This window comes from Lytechinus pictus, unplaced genomic scaffold (assembly GCF_037042905.1).
Source record: "Lytechinus pictus isolate F3 Inbred unplaced genomic scaffold, Lp3.0 scaffold_20, whole genome shotgun sequence".
NCBI classification, from domain to species: domain Eukaryota; kingdom Metazoa; phylum Echinodermata; class Echinoidea; order Temnopleuroida; family Toxopneustidae; genus Lytechinus; species Lytechinus pictus.
Genome location: NW_026974141.1, coordinates 13,211,620 through 13,229,905, shown reverse-complemented (window position 1 = coordinate 13,229,905; position 18,286 = coordinate 13,211,620). Strand labels below are relative to the sequence as shown.

The 18,286-nt window shown below is 35.8% G+C and overlaps 1 protein-coding gene across 1 annotated transcript in view; it reads right to left on the bottom strand.

The window, feature by feature from the left end:
* Positions 1-832: 832 nt before the first annotated feature.
* Positions 833-18,286, bottom strand: part of LOC129282488 (cleavage stimulation factor subunit 3-like) — a 30,379-nt gene continuing 12,925 nt past the window's right edge. Inside the window, exons 4-18 of the mRNA XM_064114833.1 lie at positions 16,755-16,787; positions 15,841-16,040; positions 15,000-15,126; positions 14,684-14,761; positions 13,844-14,006; positions 12,864-12,973; positions 11,998-12,114; positions 10,282-10,356; positions 8,397-8,540; positions 7,263-7,365; positions 6,882-6,951; positions 6,128-6,323; positions 4,479-4,647; positions 3,552-3,707; positions 833-2,708 (exon numbers count right to left, since the gene is read on the bottom strand). Of these exons, the coding sequence (XP_063970903.1) occupies positions 2,518-2,708; positions 3,552-3,707; positions 4,479-4,647; positions 6,128-6,323; positions 6,882-6,951; positions 7,263-7,365; positions 8,397-8,540; positions 10,282-10,356; positions 11,998-12,114; positions 12,864-12,973; positions 13,844-14,006; positions 14,684-14,761; positions 15,000-15,126; positions 15,841-16,040; positions 16,755-16,787 (1,932 nt within the window). The 3' untranslated portion in view covers positions 833-2,517. The remainder of the gene's footprint in view (positions 2,709-3,551; positions 3,708-4,478; positions 4,648-6,127; positions 6,324-6,881; positions 6,952-7,262; positions 7,366-8,396; positions 8,541-10,281; positions 10,357-11,997; positions 12,115-12,863; positions 12,974-13,843; positions 14,007-14,683; positions 14,762-14,999; positions 15,127-15,840; positions 16,041-16,754; positions 16,788-18,286) is intronic.

The window sequence follows — 18,286 nt, the reverse complement described above, 5'->3', positions numbered from 1 at the left end:
AAGGAGATTGAGATGTGAACATGACAGGACAGAGTTTTTTTTTTTTTTTTTTTCCATTACTAGTGGCTGCTGTCTTTGACGATCATTTCTGTTTAAATCAATTGCAAGTCAAGGGGAAGTCCCCCAATCAAGTGTTGTTTGGCATAGCAAGAATTTGGGTTGTATTTGAATGCAAATCAATTAAAATTTGCATCTAGTCAAGATTTTAGGCTTGATTTTTTGACTTGGAATTAAAAAGAATGTTTTATACAATGCTCATAAATCAAATCTGTTGAGACTTTTTGACTTAACCCTATAAAGACTGGGCTATTTCAACTCCCTCAAGAAGACAGGGTAGCTGATTCAGCTTTGAATCAAATATTTTTTTTTTTTAATTCAACTTCATTGTTTCTCACATATTTCTTTGTTTTTCGACTTTTTTGTTGTTGAAATCATCTGGGACGTTATACTGACCATAAACAAGATAAAATTAATTGAGTTTCATCAGTAAAAGGGTAACTCATGATGCATTTATGAATTTTGGCTAAAAAACTAATTGAATTGGATCTGTACACAAATTCATATTTTTGAGCAATTTTTTTATCTTCATGCAGTTACGAAATAATTTCAACCGTGTACCCAGGGGTCACAATTTTGGTCTCAACAGTTGCGCAAGACTTGAAAGTCAAAAGTCAGTAAGCGACGCGGTCAAGGAAATTTGCACGTCAAATTTATCACGAAAAATCTTGAGGGGGCTGAATCACCCCCCCCCCAGTCTAATTAGGTTTAACTGTAAATTGCTCTCTCGTTTTCAAAAATGAATACAGCACTCACATATTTTTTCATTTTTACTTTTATTAAGTAAAAAACATACATATTTTTAATATATACAGAATGGAACGTACAGAATCACACCAGCAAGATCGTTCCTGCTGATGAAATAGTTTTATCCACAAGACGGATAGACGTGAAATGAATTCAAAATTAGACACTAACAGAAATACATTTGATGAGAAATAATGGCAATCAATGTAAATTATTCAAACTGGTTCAACCAAATATTCACTTTTGGTTCTTTGCAATTGATTTATCCGTTCAAGTTGGAGACAGAACTAGCTGGATATGACTAAACATTGATTATAAACAAAAAGGACAAAAGTCACAATCGTCAAAATATGGAAATGCCAGTTTTGAGGGAATAACCCATTCATTGATGTTAAATGATCCAGGTGGAGTGTCATAAACCTTGTTCATAAAGGTACAAAAGACTTTAAACACCCAACTAGAATACATTCTTAGGTGTAACGTCAGTTACATAGGTATATATCATTTAGCACAAGAAAGGGTTACTAGTCGTGTGTAAAATCATGCAGCTTTATGAAACCACCCCCTGGCTCTTGTATGGGTGCAACATATAAACTCGCAACTGGATAGAATGCTGCAACTCTCTATCTAGAATATGAGATTGCGACTTTGGCATCGGTCTGGAAAAATTACTTACCTTTCTTCAAGATCTATCATGCCTGTTCTTATGTGATGTGATAGGTGTACAAGTATTAATTAAAGTATACAGGCTCATTCACATATGGTGCTACACACCCACTTGACATATTAGTCTTCTGGAATTTGGGATGACGAAAACTGAAGATGGGTCAGAATATTTTGGGCTGCCTGACTTGAAATAGTTGTCTCCCAATAAACTTCTTCAAAATGCTAGGAAAATATAAAGCCACGGTAATAATCAGGACATCAACTTGAGCACTCTACCATATTGATACTTTTAGAAATAACGCATGGGTGCTATTCACACATGGGGTGGGTTGTAGCACCATATCTGAACAGGCCCATATGTGTGCACAGTACTCTGTAACCAATTACAGCATAATTAAAATTAAAAAAAACATTCATGACATTGTGCAATTTGCAGGTTGATGATGAAGAACAAACTGTCATGGGCAAGCCCAGCAACAGTCACGGGTGGTTCAGCACCTTCATAAGATCACAATAGCTTTCAAAATTTATCGACTGTCCCTCTTGTTATGGTGATGATATGGGATTTCTGTGAAAATAAACAAACACCCCTACCTCGACTCTCATATGCCGATTAGAAATAGTAAGAAACACCGCTTCCCAACATTCAAATACTGTTCACTAAGAGTTCACAGCTTTGAAACAGTAGCAAGTACATTTCTTCCTTCTGAATTGGGCCGCATGAAAATGAAAATGAAGGACATCCCTCACTCAAGTCCACTGTCTGGACTTTTGAAGAAGTTATAGTTCTTAGTTCTTCCCACTTTTCACATACTGTTGCCAGTCCACAGCTTTGAGACACTAGCAAATATATTCCTTCCAAATTTGGCTCAATGACAATAAAGATTTAATGACTATCCCTCATTTAAATCCGTTGTCCACAGTTTTGAAATAGAATCATTTTCCATTCGCCAACTCTGTTAACAGTCCATAGCTTTAAAACAGTAGCATACAGTCCTTCCGTCTTCTGAATTCGGCCGCATGAAAATGAAATTGAACGAACACCCTTCACTTGACTCTCTTCTGCTGCCTGCTTCGGTAGATATCATGTCGTGGTGCATGCTGGGAAGACTCTTCGTCATCGGAGTCCTCCTCGGCTGGCTTTCCAGCGACCATGCCTCGTTTGCGTTTCAGTTCGCCGTCTCCCTGGCTGTCCTCCTGCTCCATGCCGTTGGGGAGAGGTACAGGCTCGTGAGATGCTGAAGCGAGAAATAGAATACAAATTAATTTTGGAAGACTAGAAGGGATTTGTAAACTACTTCAGATCCTTTCTAATATACATCAACAATGTTACCTACTTGAGTTTGAAATAAGATTTGTGTTTCATTTAAATAAAAGTTCATTCAGTTTTCAACCTCTGCTAGAAAATATCACTGACAATGCTCACTTTGTTCAATAACACTACAGGAGTGTACAGTGAGGAACAAACATTTTGCTTGATATGTCAAGTCCACCCCAACAATAGATAGAGATAGACACAAATCAAAGAAGTATGACACAGAAAGTCTTCAAAATCTAATAAGATAAGATAAGATATTTATTCGTCTTTCTTTCTGCACATACATTTTATCTTACAAGTGTGATTTCACATTCTACAAATGCAAATCAATTAATTATAAACCATTGTTACAGTAGAAAAAGAAACACAGCAAATAACTAATTACGTATTGAACGAAAGACAAGGAGAACCCCTGAAAAAGCAGGGCTTGTAAGGCTAGGGTCTCCTTTGTTTCAAGTACATGACTTTATACGAAATAAGAAAGTAATGACAGTTTAATGTTTTGCTTTATGCAAAACAAAACAGTATGTGTGCATCAAAACAGTATGTGTGCATAAAAAATGATATGCAAATAAGCATAACTGAAAAATGACACATTATTTCACATCCAAGTTAAATGAAATTTTCAGTGCTATGCTTGCCTGATTTTTATCTATTTGTTCGAAAAAACATTTTGTTGGGGGTGGACTTGACCTTTAACAAAGTCATCTATTTCTCAGTCCCATTCTAACATGAAATTTTACACTAGAATCGGGGTACTTACGTTCTGGTAACCGACATTCAGCTATTAACCTGATGAGGTCATCGACCTTGACGAAGGGTCCCTGAAAGCTTTGAGGCGGGGGGAGTTTGGTCAGGACCATAGAAGCAGCCAACGGCAGAGGGAAATCACCTCCGGGAACAGGGTGGGCACCAGGTACTGTGGTCAAAAGGGATAGGAAAGAGATAATGTCATCAAATGAACAAACAATAAAGAGTCTCTGATTTTACGAAGGGTCCCTGAAAGCTTTGAGGTGGGGGAATTGGTCATGACTATTAATAGAAGCAGCCAATGGCAGAGGGAATGAACCTCCGCGAACGCGGTGGGCTCGTTTCATAAAGCTTTTCGTAAGTTAAGAGCAACTTTACGGGAGACTGGTGTTACGAACAGCTTTATGAATCAGCCCCCGTTACTGAAAAGAGATAATGTCATCAAATTAATAATGATGAGTCTCTGATTGATATGCAAATAACATATTACTCTTTTTTGTGTGAAAACAACTCAAGCCGATTCAGGAAAGTCCACTCTGATGCTAACTTAATTTCAATGAGCAAAAAAATTTTAATTTCTTCTTATTAGTGTCGCAAAAAGATTAAGGAAGGCCATTTATAATGCACTATGAAGAAATGTTTTGCTGTAAGCCATTGGATGAACCACATGACAAATTGGCTCAATTATGTCTAAGGTCATATACACTGTACACAAATAAGAATCTATAGGACTACATCCAAATATTTTGTCCAAATGTTGGGGTTTTTTTATAGGATAATCATTTGAGGGCATCTGAAGAGTGATCCCTTGCATTGGACAATTTCTAAAGACTGTTTTTCAAAATATCACCAAAAGAATTAGATAGCTCACAAAACATGCTCCTTTTTCCCACATTTTCTTTCGTCTTGAAATCACTCAAATTCAGGAAAGAATTCTTACATGGTGCAACACGAGGTCTGAACGGAAGCATCTGATCCAGACTTGGTCTGAAGATCTCTTCTTGTTTGCTCTCTCTTGCCGCTTCACCTCCCTCCTCAGTGCCTTGACTCTGTTCTGAGCTGACTGGATTGACGGAGATCGCAAACACCTTGTTTGATTGCTTTAGATCCTAAAAAAACAAGCAAGATAATATCTTTATTCTTAATCTATCCCTTCAATGAATGTCATTCATGTCATTCATACATTCATTCATTCATTCATGTCATTCATACATTCATTCATTCATTCATTCATTCATTCATAAATGCATGCATACATACATTCATTCATTCATTTATTCATTCATGTCATTCATAAATGCATGCATGCATGTATTTATTCATTCATATATTCATAAATGCATTCATTCGTTCTTTCATTCATACATTAATAAATGCATTCATTCATTCATCCATTAATTCAGTCAGTCAGTCATTCATTTGCTCACTCATCCATTCATTCATTAATTTCTTATTTTTTCACACAAAATTCACAAAGTTTCTCTGAGATATTATCAGGCATGGTCTATTTCCTTCAAAATAAACATGTGTAGTAATTTTGTGAGTACGCTTGAAAAAGCATCAATTTAGAAACATGGATTTCAATGCATGCAGGATTACTAGTTTCCATATCGTTCTATTCAAATCAATTCATCAATATGATGAAGATACATGTAAGTATCAAATTCTCTAAGCAGTTCAGCCAATTTTCGAAATTTCCATTTGAAAGTTACAAAGATTGGGGGTTGCCACGCAATCAAGGTTACCTTATAGTAGCAACCCCTGCAACCTTCTAAAAATCGATATGTATTAATAGAAAATGCAAATTTGTCCAATGTTTTTGCTTGTCGGTAATACGTATATCTTTATTATATTTTCTTTGTTAATGTGTTTATGAAAAGTGTTGCAGAAACCAATAAATGAAATGAAATGAAAAGTAAAGTTACATGTTTTTAGCTTATCAGAGAGTACCTTGCCTGGTAGCCTATTTACTGTGGGTTTTTCTAGATTGGTATCTATATCAAATGCGAAGACATTTCACACATATATATCGAACAAATATGTATGGCTGCCAGAGGAGGTGGTTGGAACCATGGTTCCCGAATTGACTCTGGAATGCGACTATTTTCCTGAGGGGCAAAGTCCCGAAGGAAAATGGTCACATTCGCGTCACTGAGGGGATCATAGTTTCACCAAACCTCTGATCGAAGGCCGTAAATATTTGATTTATATCCATCATCGGAATTACTTACATCAGATAGGAATGAACTGAATAACAATCTTTGAGAGAGAATTCATTAATTCTTTTTATTAGCTTTGGTGATGCCCCTGGCTTGATCACATACGCGCATTGTACGTGCACATGAGTTTGGTTAAGCCCCGCCCACTCGTAAATAGTTTTTGAACTACTTACGTCTGACGCCACGGCTCGGGGTACTATTCCCGGGTTGTGACGTCAGATGCTGGGATTCATGGCATTTTTGCCAATTTCGTAACATTGGTTGGAACTATCTTTGGTCACATGACGGGTTTAGACCAATCATCTGTCTAGATTATTATTATGACGGATATAATATTTCATAACCAAAAGAGCTATGGAAAGCTTACTACCTTGTAGCCTAATGCTTTGAGTTCAGCTGTGTTGCATGGGAAAAGATCAAGGTATCTATATCTGTCAACCAAGAGGCTTGTCTCGCGATCTTTGTAATCTGTCTTGAAGATGGTCTGCCGTCTCTTCTCCACCTTGATAATACTCGCTAGATCTCCCGATGTCGATTCAAAATCTTCAAATCGTAACCAGATCTCTCTGTGTAGAAATGATAATACAGTTTGAATGTTTCACAAAGATTGGCTTTTCCTTCATTGAAGAAATAAAACATAGATTCTGCAAAATTGTTTGACAACTTTCTTTGATGTTGATCAGCTGAAAGGTACAAGTATCTGACTGTCTCTATGGCAATTATCAGGGTACCATTGTACACTTGACTTTCACCTATGATTGTACATTTTAGCCAATGCAATCAATCATAGAAAGATGTTCTACGATCTTTGCTAAGCTTTGTGTTAAGGGCCACAGATTAACAAATACTCTGTCCAACGTCCAACAAGTCCTTTCATAAAACGCTCCCCTGCTATTGCTATGTAACAGATAACCAGATACAGTAAGATCAATCAGCACTCCAGTAAACAACATCTAAACACAAGATAAGTAGTTCATTGAAATATTCTTGATACAAGCCAAATGCAAAAAAATAAACATTTTCATGTTTACAAATACAATAACCATATTTAGTGACTTGCACTATCTGTCAAACCCAAACAAACCTATTTCATATTGACAATGGCTTAACTTTTGCTAACTTACCCAGACTGCTCTTGAGGAAGGCTTCCCGATGTAAGAACTCTCTCAAACAAAACCCTTGTATTATTATCCTCTGGAAAATTGAAAATTAAACAGAAACGATTCCATCAAATAATCCACCTTTTCTAAATCCAATCCCTAGTTCGATTCATTTCAATTTCATTCGGAAACTAAGGCAATCATTTAAGATAGGCCCAGGACCCATGGACCAAAGATGTGGAATTGCGAAGTTGGCATCTGGGAAATTTCATGAAGTGAGTACGTTCGATCCACTTAATGTGGGACAGTGGGACATTCATTTGTTTGGTTTATGATGGCTGGAGTGGATTTGTGAAGTGAAGTATAGTTGAATAATTTAAGGAGACTGTCCATATGTCCACTTACCATTGAGATGTGAAAGGTAGTCTACGTAGGCTAGGATGTACTCTGGAACATTGCCATACTTCTTTAGACCCAACTCAAAGATCTTAAAAGCTACTTGTGAGTCCTGGAAGAAAGAGGTAAAATGCAAAAAATAAAGAAAAACAATATTTCAATAAATTTTGTAATGTATAAATGAAGATAAGACCAATTTCATACACACCCCGGGGGAGCATTTCATGAAAAGACTTGTGGACGTCTTTTCCAACAAGTCCCATTTTATCCGACAGTTACCATAGTAACACTGCTTCTCAACCAATCAAAATCAAGGAAAGTTGTCAGATCTGGCAACTTGTCAGACAAAAATGTTGATGAAAAGCATCCCAGGACCCTTCTTACAAAAAGTTCCAATTCATTCATATCAAATTCAAATTGTAATCGATCTGAATTTGCTGAGCTACGAGAAAGATTTTAGATCAAATAAAATTTAACTACGATTCGAAACCATTGGAACTCTTTGCAAGACAGGGCCTAGGATGCCTGATAATAACACCATCTCCACATCATTCTAACAACATTTCATTCTTTCTTTCAGTACTTTATTTCAATGCAATGATGGATGCCAATCAGAATGGATCAGGGGAGGAGCATTCAATGAAGACTTATGTCGCTGATTTTCACCTGCAGATGTTATAAGCTACTGAAATCCTTGGTTCTGATTGGCTAAAAACAAATTTGTCAGTGAAAATCACTTTATGAAACACTCTCTAATCTAAATTTTCAAAATGCTTTAGTAACTTGACAGTATAAATAGCGATAGCTCATTCGGTAGAGCAGGGGATTCGGTGACCCGGGTTCGATTCCCACTTGGTGCGCTAGTGCCCTTTGGTAGGCATTAATCCTCATTACCAGGTCCTTCGGAGAGGACCTAAAGCCATCAGTCCTCTGGTTGCTTGCTTACAAGCATACATGCTTTCTTAGCAATCAGGTTAGAAAATCCCCACCAATTTGGTTATAAAATGAAAATGCCAGTTGTGATGACAATCTCAATGAATGAAAACAATTACATCTTGGTAGGATACATAAATACTTTTTTTTTAAATCACGGGGAATAAAATCCCTGACTATAATTGGGTGGCGACCAGGGCAGAGACCCACCTTGCTACAGTAGTATTCCATGAGAGCAGCAGCCACAAAGACATGATACTTGCTCCTAGGATCCTCTCTCGCTTTCTTGAATACTGTCCTTGCAGCCTTGATGCCCTCCGCTCGTCTGGCAAACTTCATATACTGCACGTATACCTGCATTGAAAACGTTAAGAAACACCAAGTAGTTTACTACACTTGCGTCTGTGAAATGTCTTATCATCCACGTTTGCTAGTGGGCTATTCCATAAATTATGTTGTCTGACCTCCTATATGTGGAACCTTCATGAAATTTCTGTCTCTGATTTCTTTTTCTAGACAGTCTGTAATGTTCTCAAATGACCATGACTTTGTCAGTTTATGAAGTGAAGTAAAACTTGAGAAAAATGGACGTACAAAAAGGTTGATCATTTTATGGAATTGCCCTAGTGTGAAATTGATGCATGTACATTGGGAAATTAAAAGAACATTCATCAGAAAACACACAATAAAACATTACCATCAAGTCCTTGACAATCCTCGTGCGTAGAGGAAGATACTGTTGGTGTCACCACTTGTAGCATGTATGATGCAGGCACACAAGAGTTCATTTCAAAGAATAATCATTCAAATCAATTCAATTAACCCTCCAAAACTATGTAAAGAAGTAACAAGTGGAACGCCTCTGGCAGTCTCGCCTGCATTACGCAATTTAATATAGCAGCAGTGCTAACTTTGAAAACTACTATAAAATAAACATTCACAAAAACATCATTCATATAATGACATAATACCACATTCATTGACCATAAATGACATTTGAACGGAGACTTAAGACTGTCAACTACACCCATGTCCACATTTCATTCACTCTATCCATAAACTTTCAAAGTTATGATGGCACTTCAACAATTACCCCAACATGGCCTAAGTTTATTGACCTTAACTGACCTTTGACTTGGTTTTGTGACCTGAAACTCACAGGGGATGTTCAGTGATGCTTGATTACTCTTATATCCCAGGTTTTATGAACTAGATCCATAAACTTTCACAGCTAGGATGGTAATTTAACATATACCCTCAACACGGCCAAAGTTCATTGACCTTAAATGACTATTGACCATGGTCATGTGACCTGAAACTCGCACAGGATATTCAGTGGTACTTGATTAACCTAATGTCCAAGTTTCATGAACTAAATCCATAAATTTTCAAAGTTATGATGGTAATTCAACAAATACCCCCAACTTGGCCAAAGTTCATTGACCCTAAATGACCTTTGACCTTGGTCATGTGACCTGAAACTCAGGCAGGATGTTCACTAATACTTGATTAACCTTATGTCCAAGTTTCATGGACTAGATCCATAAATTTTCAAAGTTATGATAGTAATTCAACAAATACCCCCAACTTGACCAAAGTTCATTGACCCTAAATGACCTTTGACCTTGGTCACGTGACCTGAAACTCGAGCAGGATGTTCACTAATACTTGATTAACCTTATGCCCAAGTTTCATGAACTAGGTCCATATACTTTCTAAGTTATGATGTCATTTCAAAAACTTAACCTTCGGTTAAGATTTTGAAAATAATTTTCCCAACATGGTCTAAGTTCATTGACCCTAAATGACCTTTGACCTTGGTCATGTGACCTGAAACTCAGGCAGGATGTTCAGTAATACTTGATTAACCTTATGAACTAGGTCCATATACTTTCTAAGTTATGATGTCATTCAAAAACTTAACCTTAGGTTAAGATTTGATGTTGACGCCGCTGCCGCCGTCGGAAAAGCGGCGCCTATAGTCTCGCTCTGCTATGCAGGCGAGACAAAAATAGCCCCTCAAAAGTATTCATTTTTTCCCTGCCGCCCTCCCCCCCCAAAAAAAAATAAATAAATAAAAACAAAGGTTACTTACCAGAGTTGGGTCCACGTCTTCCTGCGCTAACATCCTTGAGTAGATATTATGAACCTTCTCGTACTTCATCCTCCCCTGTAAACAAGCATGAGAAATTGGATTATCAAATTGGCAACCATTTCAGGCTTGTCCCAACAAACTAAAATCCAATTTAATTTCCAACAAAAAAATACAAAGTCTCTACTTAGAATGGATGCAAGTGTATACACAAAGATTATCATTTCAATTTCATTGACATGTATAAAACTATGTGCATGAACAAATGAAAACAATTGTCTCTAGATACATTGGGTGATTTCAAGTACGGTGTTGAAATCTGGTGTTGGTGTTGTCACAACACCAACACCGTACTTGAAATCACGCTGGTGTTGACCTCAGAAAATATGACGTATTTCTGGCAGTTCATGTTGAGCGCTGGTGTTGAATGTCGTCTGCTGAACTGAGCATTACAGCTGGCGTTGACGATCTACATGTAATTTGCCCATTCACCAACACTAATCCCCAGGGATTGAGAAAATCGTGATATCAAGGTCGGTGTTAGTGTTGATGAACTGTAGCTCACAAACAGGCGGTGAACACGATGAAACATCCCCGTAAAATCATCTTTTACAGTTAAGATGAGCGCAAATCATTAAAGTTTTATTCATTTTAATGAAAAATAATATTTATGCTTTCTGATTCTTGCAGTGATTTTAACCTTTGCATTCTGTACGATAAGATTTCATTGCAATTTCTTCCCGATTCCACTTTCGTCGTCGAGAATTTCTCGCATGAAGTTGAGATGATCAGCAGCGCAGAGGCATGACGTCATAAGCTATCGATAACGCGATCGGTATCGCTCCTCTGAACTCAGCTCGGTGTTGGAGCTCGGTTCAGCAGCCCTTTCACCCTCTCAACACATACGACGAACACCGTACTTGAAATCACCCATTATTACATGTATTCAAATGACATTATTCAACTTCCTTTGACCTTCCATGCCATTGTCCATGGCAGAATATAATCAGAGGTTCTGAGTAAAATGGGAGGTTTGGAGGTGTTTGTTTGGTGACACGACATTTGCTCCGGTCTTAATATTTCAAAGGGCAAAGGGTTAGAGTTAGGATTGTCATAGAGTTTTTGGTTCAGAATAATGTTAACACAAGGATTAGGATTTATTTAGTTTGGGAGGTTAGATTTTATGTTTGGCTTAATGTGCAGATTTTCCATCGGAGCAATTGTCGCCGGAGCAGATGTCATGGAACCGTTTGTTCATACCCCTCCTTTATTAAAAAAAAACAGCATTAAGGTTAAAATAAATTTATCAATATCCAATAGAAAACATGAAACTGATATTTGCAATTGAATGTGTACAAGTTCCTTGCAGTCCCAACCCCATCCCACCACCTTGGCCTGTATTCTGAAGTCGGGTTTAACTTAAACTCACGTTTCAAGTTGTGGTTTAAGTATGGATAGCCAAGTGTTACTTAAATCACTAACAGTAGAGATATCATATTTCAGCTCATTTGGCTCTCAAATCATTTCATAATTGTCTAGGAAGTATAAATAGATGATTGTCTTCACCACTGAAGAATCAGGAAAGAGCACAGTAAACATAAGAAAAATACAACTTTATCAACATAATGACACTTTGGGCTACCCATAATTTAGGAAACAGTTAGACCATGGTCTAAGTTAAACCTGACTTCAGAAAACGGGCCATGGAGTTCAACTTACCTCTTCAAAGTCAGCATAAGCAAAGTATATCAGGTAGTTTTTCTTCATAAATGTTGAGATGGCTCTTTCGTAGACTGCAGCTGCTTCATCACTGTACACCTTTCCACTGTTCATATCCTGAAAAATAAAGCAGAATCACCTGTATTTAGAAACGTGTCATCCAAGCTCATAATCACAATTATCTGACCAAATAAAGCTCATCCATGTGTGATAATATTTGCTTTCATTGATTAAAGTCAATTTTTGTGTAATTTCTGTCACCCACTGACATTTTTGAATTTTCATTTTACTATAAAGTTTAATAAAGTAAAATGAAGTTTATCCATCATCATAAAACTTGATTTTTAATCCACTTATTATTTATTCAGTTATAAATAATAATGGCCTTTTAATGCATTCTGAATGACAAATAATTGTCCAATGTTAATGATGCACATAGGCAATATTTTATATGTATATGTACAATTATCTGTAATTCAGCATTAATAATAATAGCTAATTTTTATAAAGCGCCTTTCCCATAATGGCTCAAAGCGCTTTACAGCATATTATTACCCCGGTCATTGGATTCATTTCAATCCCGCACAAAAAGTGCACAATTGCCACTCCCTGGGGAGCATTCCTTGCATTCATCGCAGCCTCATAATGGCGCTGGCAAATTCAAACATACAATAATTTTCGCATCCTACCGGGTACTCATTTAGCACCTGGGTCGAGAGTGGCATTTAGCTGCAAGGAATAAATAAATCAATAAAAGACCATTACTATTATTTATATGTTCATAATCATAACATGTCGATGATAAATGTCATCAGAAAGGTAAAAATAAAACAGCTAGTTGAACAAGTGGATCACTATTAACTTACCCCTTTCTCTGTGAATATCCTACTAGCACTTTCCAAATAGAGAGCAAACTCATACCATACATCAGGATGATGTCCAAGACACAGGAGACACTGCTCAAAGGCAAACATTACTGGAAAGAACAAAACAAATATGAAAACTAATCAAGAATCAATCGAGGAGTTACATGTAACTTTTGATTACTATGTTAGCAATTTTCAAAAGATTTGCAATCAAATAAGAAAGTTCTTATATGTATCTTTGTTTAATAAGAAGTCAGACATTAGACTTTGCAATATAATAATAGGGTTAAATGGAAAAGTGTCCATACTTAAACACTGTCAGTGGTTTTGAAACCACTGTAATAATACTACAAACTGATTTCAAGGGTATGAGACAAGCGCTATTGTAAACTAAACTGGGTTTCTATGAAAACTCACGTACAACTCATTTCAAATTTCAAAAGTAAAACAATTATTCCCCATTGAAATTCTACTGTTTATGTAACATTAAAAAGTACAAATAATGTATCGAAAAATGGATTCCAAACATTGTGTTTATTTATTCCAACAGATTAATAATAACCTTAATGGCCCGTATTCTGAACTCGGGTTTAACTTAAACTCAGGTTTAAAGTTGTGGTTTAAGTATGGATAACCAATTGTTACATAAATCACCAATGGTACAGATATCATATTTCAGCTCAATTGGCTCTCAAATCATTCATAATTGTCTAGGAAGTATAGATAGATGATTGTCTTCACCATCAATAAATCAGGAAAGAGCACAGTAAACATAAGAAACATACAACGTAATAAAAATTTTGACATTTGTGGCTTCCATAATTTTAGCAGTTAGACCATGGTCTAAGTTAAACCCGACTTCAGAATACGGGCCAATAAGGCTACAAGGTTCCCACACAAGAAACATCCATGACTTTGAACCACTCTGTGAAAGGCCTATTTTATTCATTATTCGAAAATGCTCTAAAATATCTACTAACCTCTCTTTGTAATAAGCATTTGATCCTCTGTCCTAAGTGGATTCTGCTTCTCCCAATTTACATATTTCTTCCAGAGTTCTATTTGCCTTGCCTCTTCAGCTGTACCGGTTGGAGGAACGGATGGGTTGTTCCGATTGAGACCCTTTGTGATAGCTTCATACTCCTGTGAGGATAATAATTATTTCAATTCTCTTCATTTCATTTCATTTTAATTCAATTCATTTCAATTGAATTGTAATTGCCTCTTTAGCTGTACTGGTTGGAAGAACAGATGGTTTGTTTTGGTTGAGACCGTTTGTGATAGCTTCATACTCATGAGGATAATAATTATTTCAATTGATTCCATTTCAATTTAATGCAATAAATTTCAATACAATTTAATTTCAATTCAATTGCAATTGCATCTTCAACTGTACCAGTTGGAAGAACAGATGGTTTGTTTCGGTTTATAGCTTCATACATGTACTCCTGTGAGAAGAATAAGGATTTCAATTTAGCAAATTCAAATACAAATTCAAATACAACTTAATTCAATCACATTCAAGTCTACTCAATTCAATTCAGATTAATTGAATTGAATTGAATTCAATTCAGTTCAATCCAAGTAAAGTCCATGTATTCATTTTAATGCTATTCAATTTCATTCACTTCAAATCAATTCATTGCAATTCAATCCACTCAGTTCAATTCAGTTAAATCTACATCAATGCAGGTAAAATCAAATAAATTGAAATTGATCCCATTAAGTTCAATTCAATGGGGAAAAATGCCATTATACAATTCAATATAGTCAATTGAAATTACATCAATTCTTTTCTTATAATCACTAATTTGACTTACCTTGGCAACTCTCCTGGCATTCATGTAATCTCTGCTTCTATCTTCAATCATCTTTTTTGCTATCATCACATTGATACCCTGTTTGGAGAAAATAGGGGGAAAAAAGTTGAATTCAAAAGTTCAAAGATGTACTCAAGGCCGAAAATGTCACCATTTGAAAAAGTGTTAAACAAATAAACAGGCAAACCACAGATAATTTGATCAAATTGGATGGGAAAAAACTACATAATTTTTAAGACTGGAGCTACATTTCAGTTTGTCATCCAACATACACACCAGCGTTTAACAATAAATTCAAATCCCCCACCACACTCACGTTTTCATAATTGTTGTAGTCTTTCCAAAGAGCCTCAATATTTGACATGGGGTTGACGATACCTCGTTGGAATACACGTCGTACAGCAGTAATCCTCTGGTTCTCTGCATACGAACCTACAGCTTCACTGAAATGGACAAAATGAGAAACGGACTGGTATTATAGACTCATTTACAGTCAATTATAGAAAGGAATTTTGCCTTGAACTAGAAACACAATACAGAGTTCATAAAAAGCGTTGAAAAGCGAGGTTAAGTTTGATTTATAAGCAATGTTTTTTGGATTATTTAAAATGGATTTCTGCATTTGAAAACTACAGATTCACTGATAGGGGACAGAAAGAGTAGGAAAAATAGACTGGGGGTATTACAAACTCATTCTTGGCATGGTGTTTTGCCATAGAAAAGTATTGACAGTCATCACAAAAAGTTTTAATAGCCTCTAAAAAAGAAGTGTTTTGTGCTGGGTTTATATTGTAGCACTTTTACCTTTTTAAGAGATTTTGTCCTTGATTAAGTGATGTCTTTAAAACTAGATTGATATTAAGATTGACAGCTTAGCAATAAAAATTGTCGCGATATAGACCTTGTTTAACAAAAATGATAATTTTCATTGGAACTTCATCCCCTTTGGCACAAGACTTTCAATTTTCATTTTTTAATGTTTTTTGTCATTCTGTGGTTAATTATAATTGTGTGGATTTTCTGTACACTAGTGTAGATAATTCAATTCCACAGAAGTATATCATATGATTATGTGTAATCTACTCAATAAATTACACAATGTTTGTATTTACATGTGTATGTATTTACATGTACATGCGTAATTTTAATATACTCACACTCCCTTCAAGAAGTTGATATAGTCATTCCAGATAGGAAAGGAAAAGATATCCATCCCCATCTTATCCAAGGCAAAGTCGTAGGCCTGGGCCATCTTTTCTCTGTACGATGATAGACTCCCCTTAGTCTCCTTGACGTAGGCCAGGTAGCACTTCCACAGATCAATGTTCAGCACTTTCATCAAGCATCGCTGAAACAGCTGGGGAAGGAGACCAAATTTTTGTGCCATAGTGGATTGAATGATTATGTTCATAATGTATATTTCTATTCTATTTCTAATTTTCTCAAGTAAGTATATTGCACTATTGACACAAGCTACTCAAAAGTAGACCTGTGCCCCTTTCATTTACATTACATCTTACAAAAAGCCATGAAAAATTTATAAATTATTCCTTCTCACTTATCAAAATGTACATATATACCGGTGTGTTGGCTCAGTTGGTAGAGCATCTGTCGAGAGTTCAAACCCGGCCGCACCAGACCAAAAGACGTTAAAAGATGGGAGTTGCTGCTACCCTGTTTGGCATTCAACAATTAAAGGGATAGAGCCTCATCGATCTGGCACTGCACAGTTGCTGCCGGGCCCACGATCAATTGGGCAAAGCAAATTATCGGAGCATTTCATTTCATGTGTATTTTTAACAATAAAATATGGATTTTTTTTTGTAATCCTCACTCTCATTCCCCCTCTTTCTCTCACTTCTCTGCAAAAAATGGCAAGATCGTGCATCCAGTCTAACCAGATGCAATACATGTATACTTGCCAATTTCAGTCGGCTCTCAAAACCCTACATAGTTCAATCCACATAACCATCATGCAATAGCAACGCAACTCGCATACATGGAAACATAGAAATTAAATGCCTAACACTAACACTAGCCTAGAAAATGAACAAGCTCATGATATTCCTACCTTTTCAACTCTTTCGTAGTTCTTTCCTCTCATCTGTGAGTAAAATTGACATCAAAGTAGAGTGGTTCCGTCGTGAAGTAAGCCAAGAAAGATGAAGGCAATTTATGAGCAGAGATAAAGGTGTACACAATTACAAATGAATATCCCCATGACAAACGTAATGTGACAGATAGATGAAAGTTCTGTTTATCAGCACCATGAAACATACTCTTTTTTTCAATTTAATTTGTGTAATGATTTGTAAAATATAGAATTTTGTAAATAAATATGAGCTGCATAGTCCTGCAAACTGTAAAAATATTTGTAACAAGTTTTAACATCAAGCCAGCCCTGAAAATCCATGTAAAAAAGGGATCATCATATTCTTCACAAAAAAAATGAGTAAAAAAACATAACTTGCTAAAAATATATAATTTATGGTCATGATCTAAAAATACATGTAGGTGAAACATATACATGTATGTATAAACATGTATTAACAGTTGGCAACCTTGAAATTCTCTTTTATTTTGTAAGATTATTTAATAAATCACCTTTGTATTTGATATGGTGAGTCTGCCTTTACACTGCAAATATACTGGGACCAGAGAAATCAATTCAATTTAAAAGAGACTAAATAACAAATATAACACAATCCGGTCAAAGAACATTGATTCCATTAAAGGTCAAGTCCACCCCAGATGAATGTTGATTTTAATAGAGGAAAATCAAACTAGCATAACACTGAAAATTTAATCAAAATTGGATGTAAAATAAGAAAGTTATGGCATTCTGAAGTTTCGCTTATTTTTCACAAAACAGTGATATGCACAACTCAGTGATATGCAAATGAGTCAGTCGATGATGTCCATCACTATTTCTTTTGTTTTTTATTGTTTGAATTAAACAATATTTCATTTTTTACATATTTGACAATAAGGGCCAACTTGACTGAACCATATAGTATTATACAAAGCTCATTCCACATGTTCAGTGAGGAATTAATCGTTGTTTCACTTGACAATGAGAAAATTATAATATTTCATATTTCATATAATAAAATACAAAAGAAATAGTGAGTGGATGACATCATCAGTCTCCTCATTTGCTTACAGACCAGAATGTGCATATAACTGTTTTGTGAAATCAAGCGAAGCTTCAAAATGTCATAACTTTCTTATTTTACATCCGATTTTGATGAAATTTTCAGTGTTGTGCTTGTTGGATTTTTCTCTTTTTATTCAAATAAACTTTTTGTTGGGGTGGGCATTTGCATCAATAGAGAAGACTGACTTATAAAATGCAGATATCTAACTGTATTGATATTACATATATTTATTATTTATTGTATCAACTAAATTTGTAATGATAAATCAGCTAATATAGATGAGTGGGTGTCTAAGCATCAGAGTCAGCTAGAGGATGCTTGGGAGAGAGCATGGGGTATTTTCTACATGATTTTGTTTAACTGATGTAAAATTTCAATGTTGCATCTGAATATTGAGTACATACTAACAATTTCCATACAAATTTGGGAGGGGGTGCCCACTAAT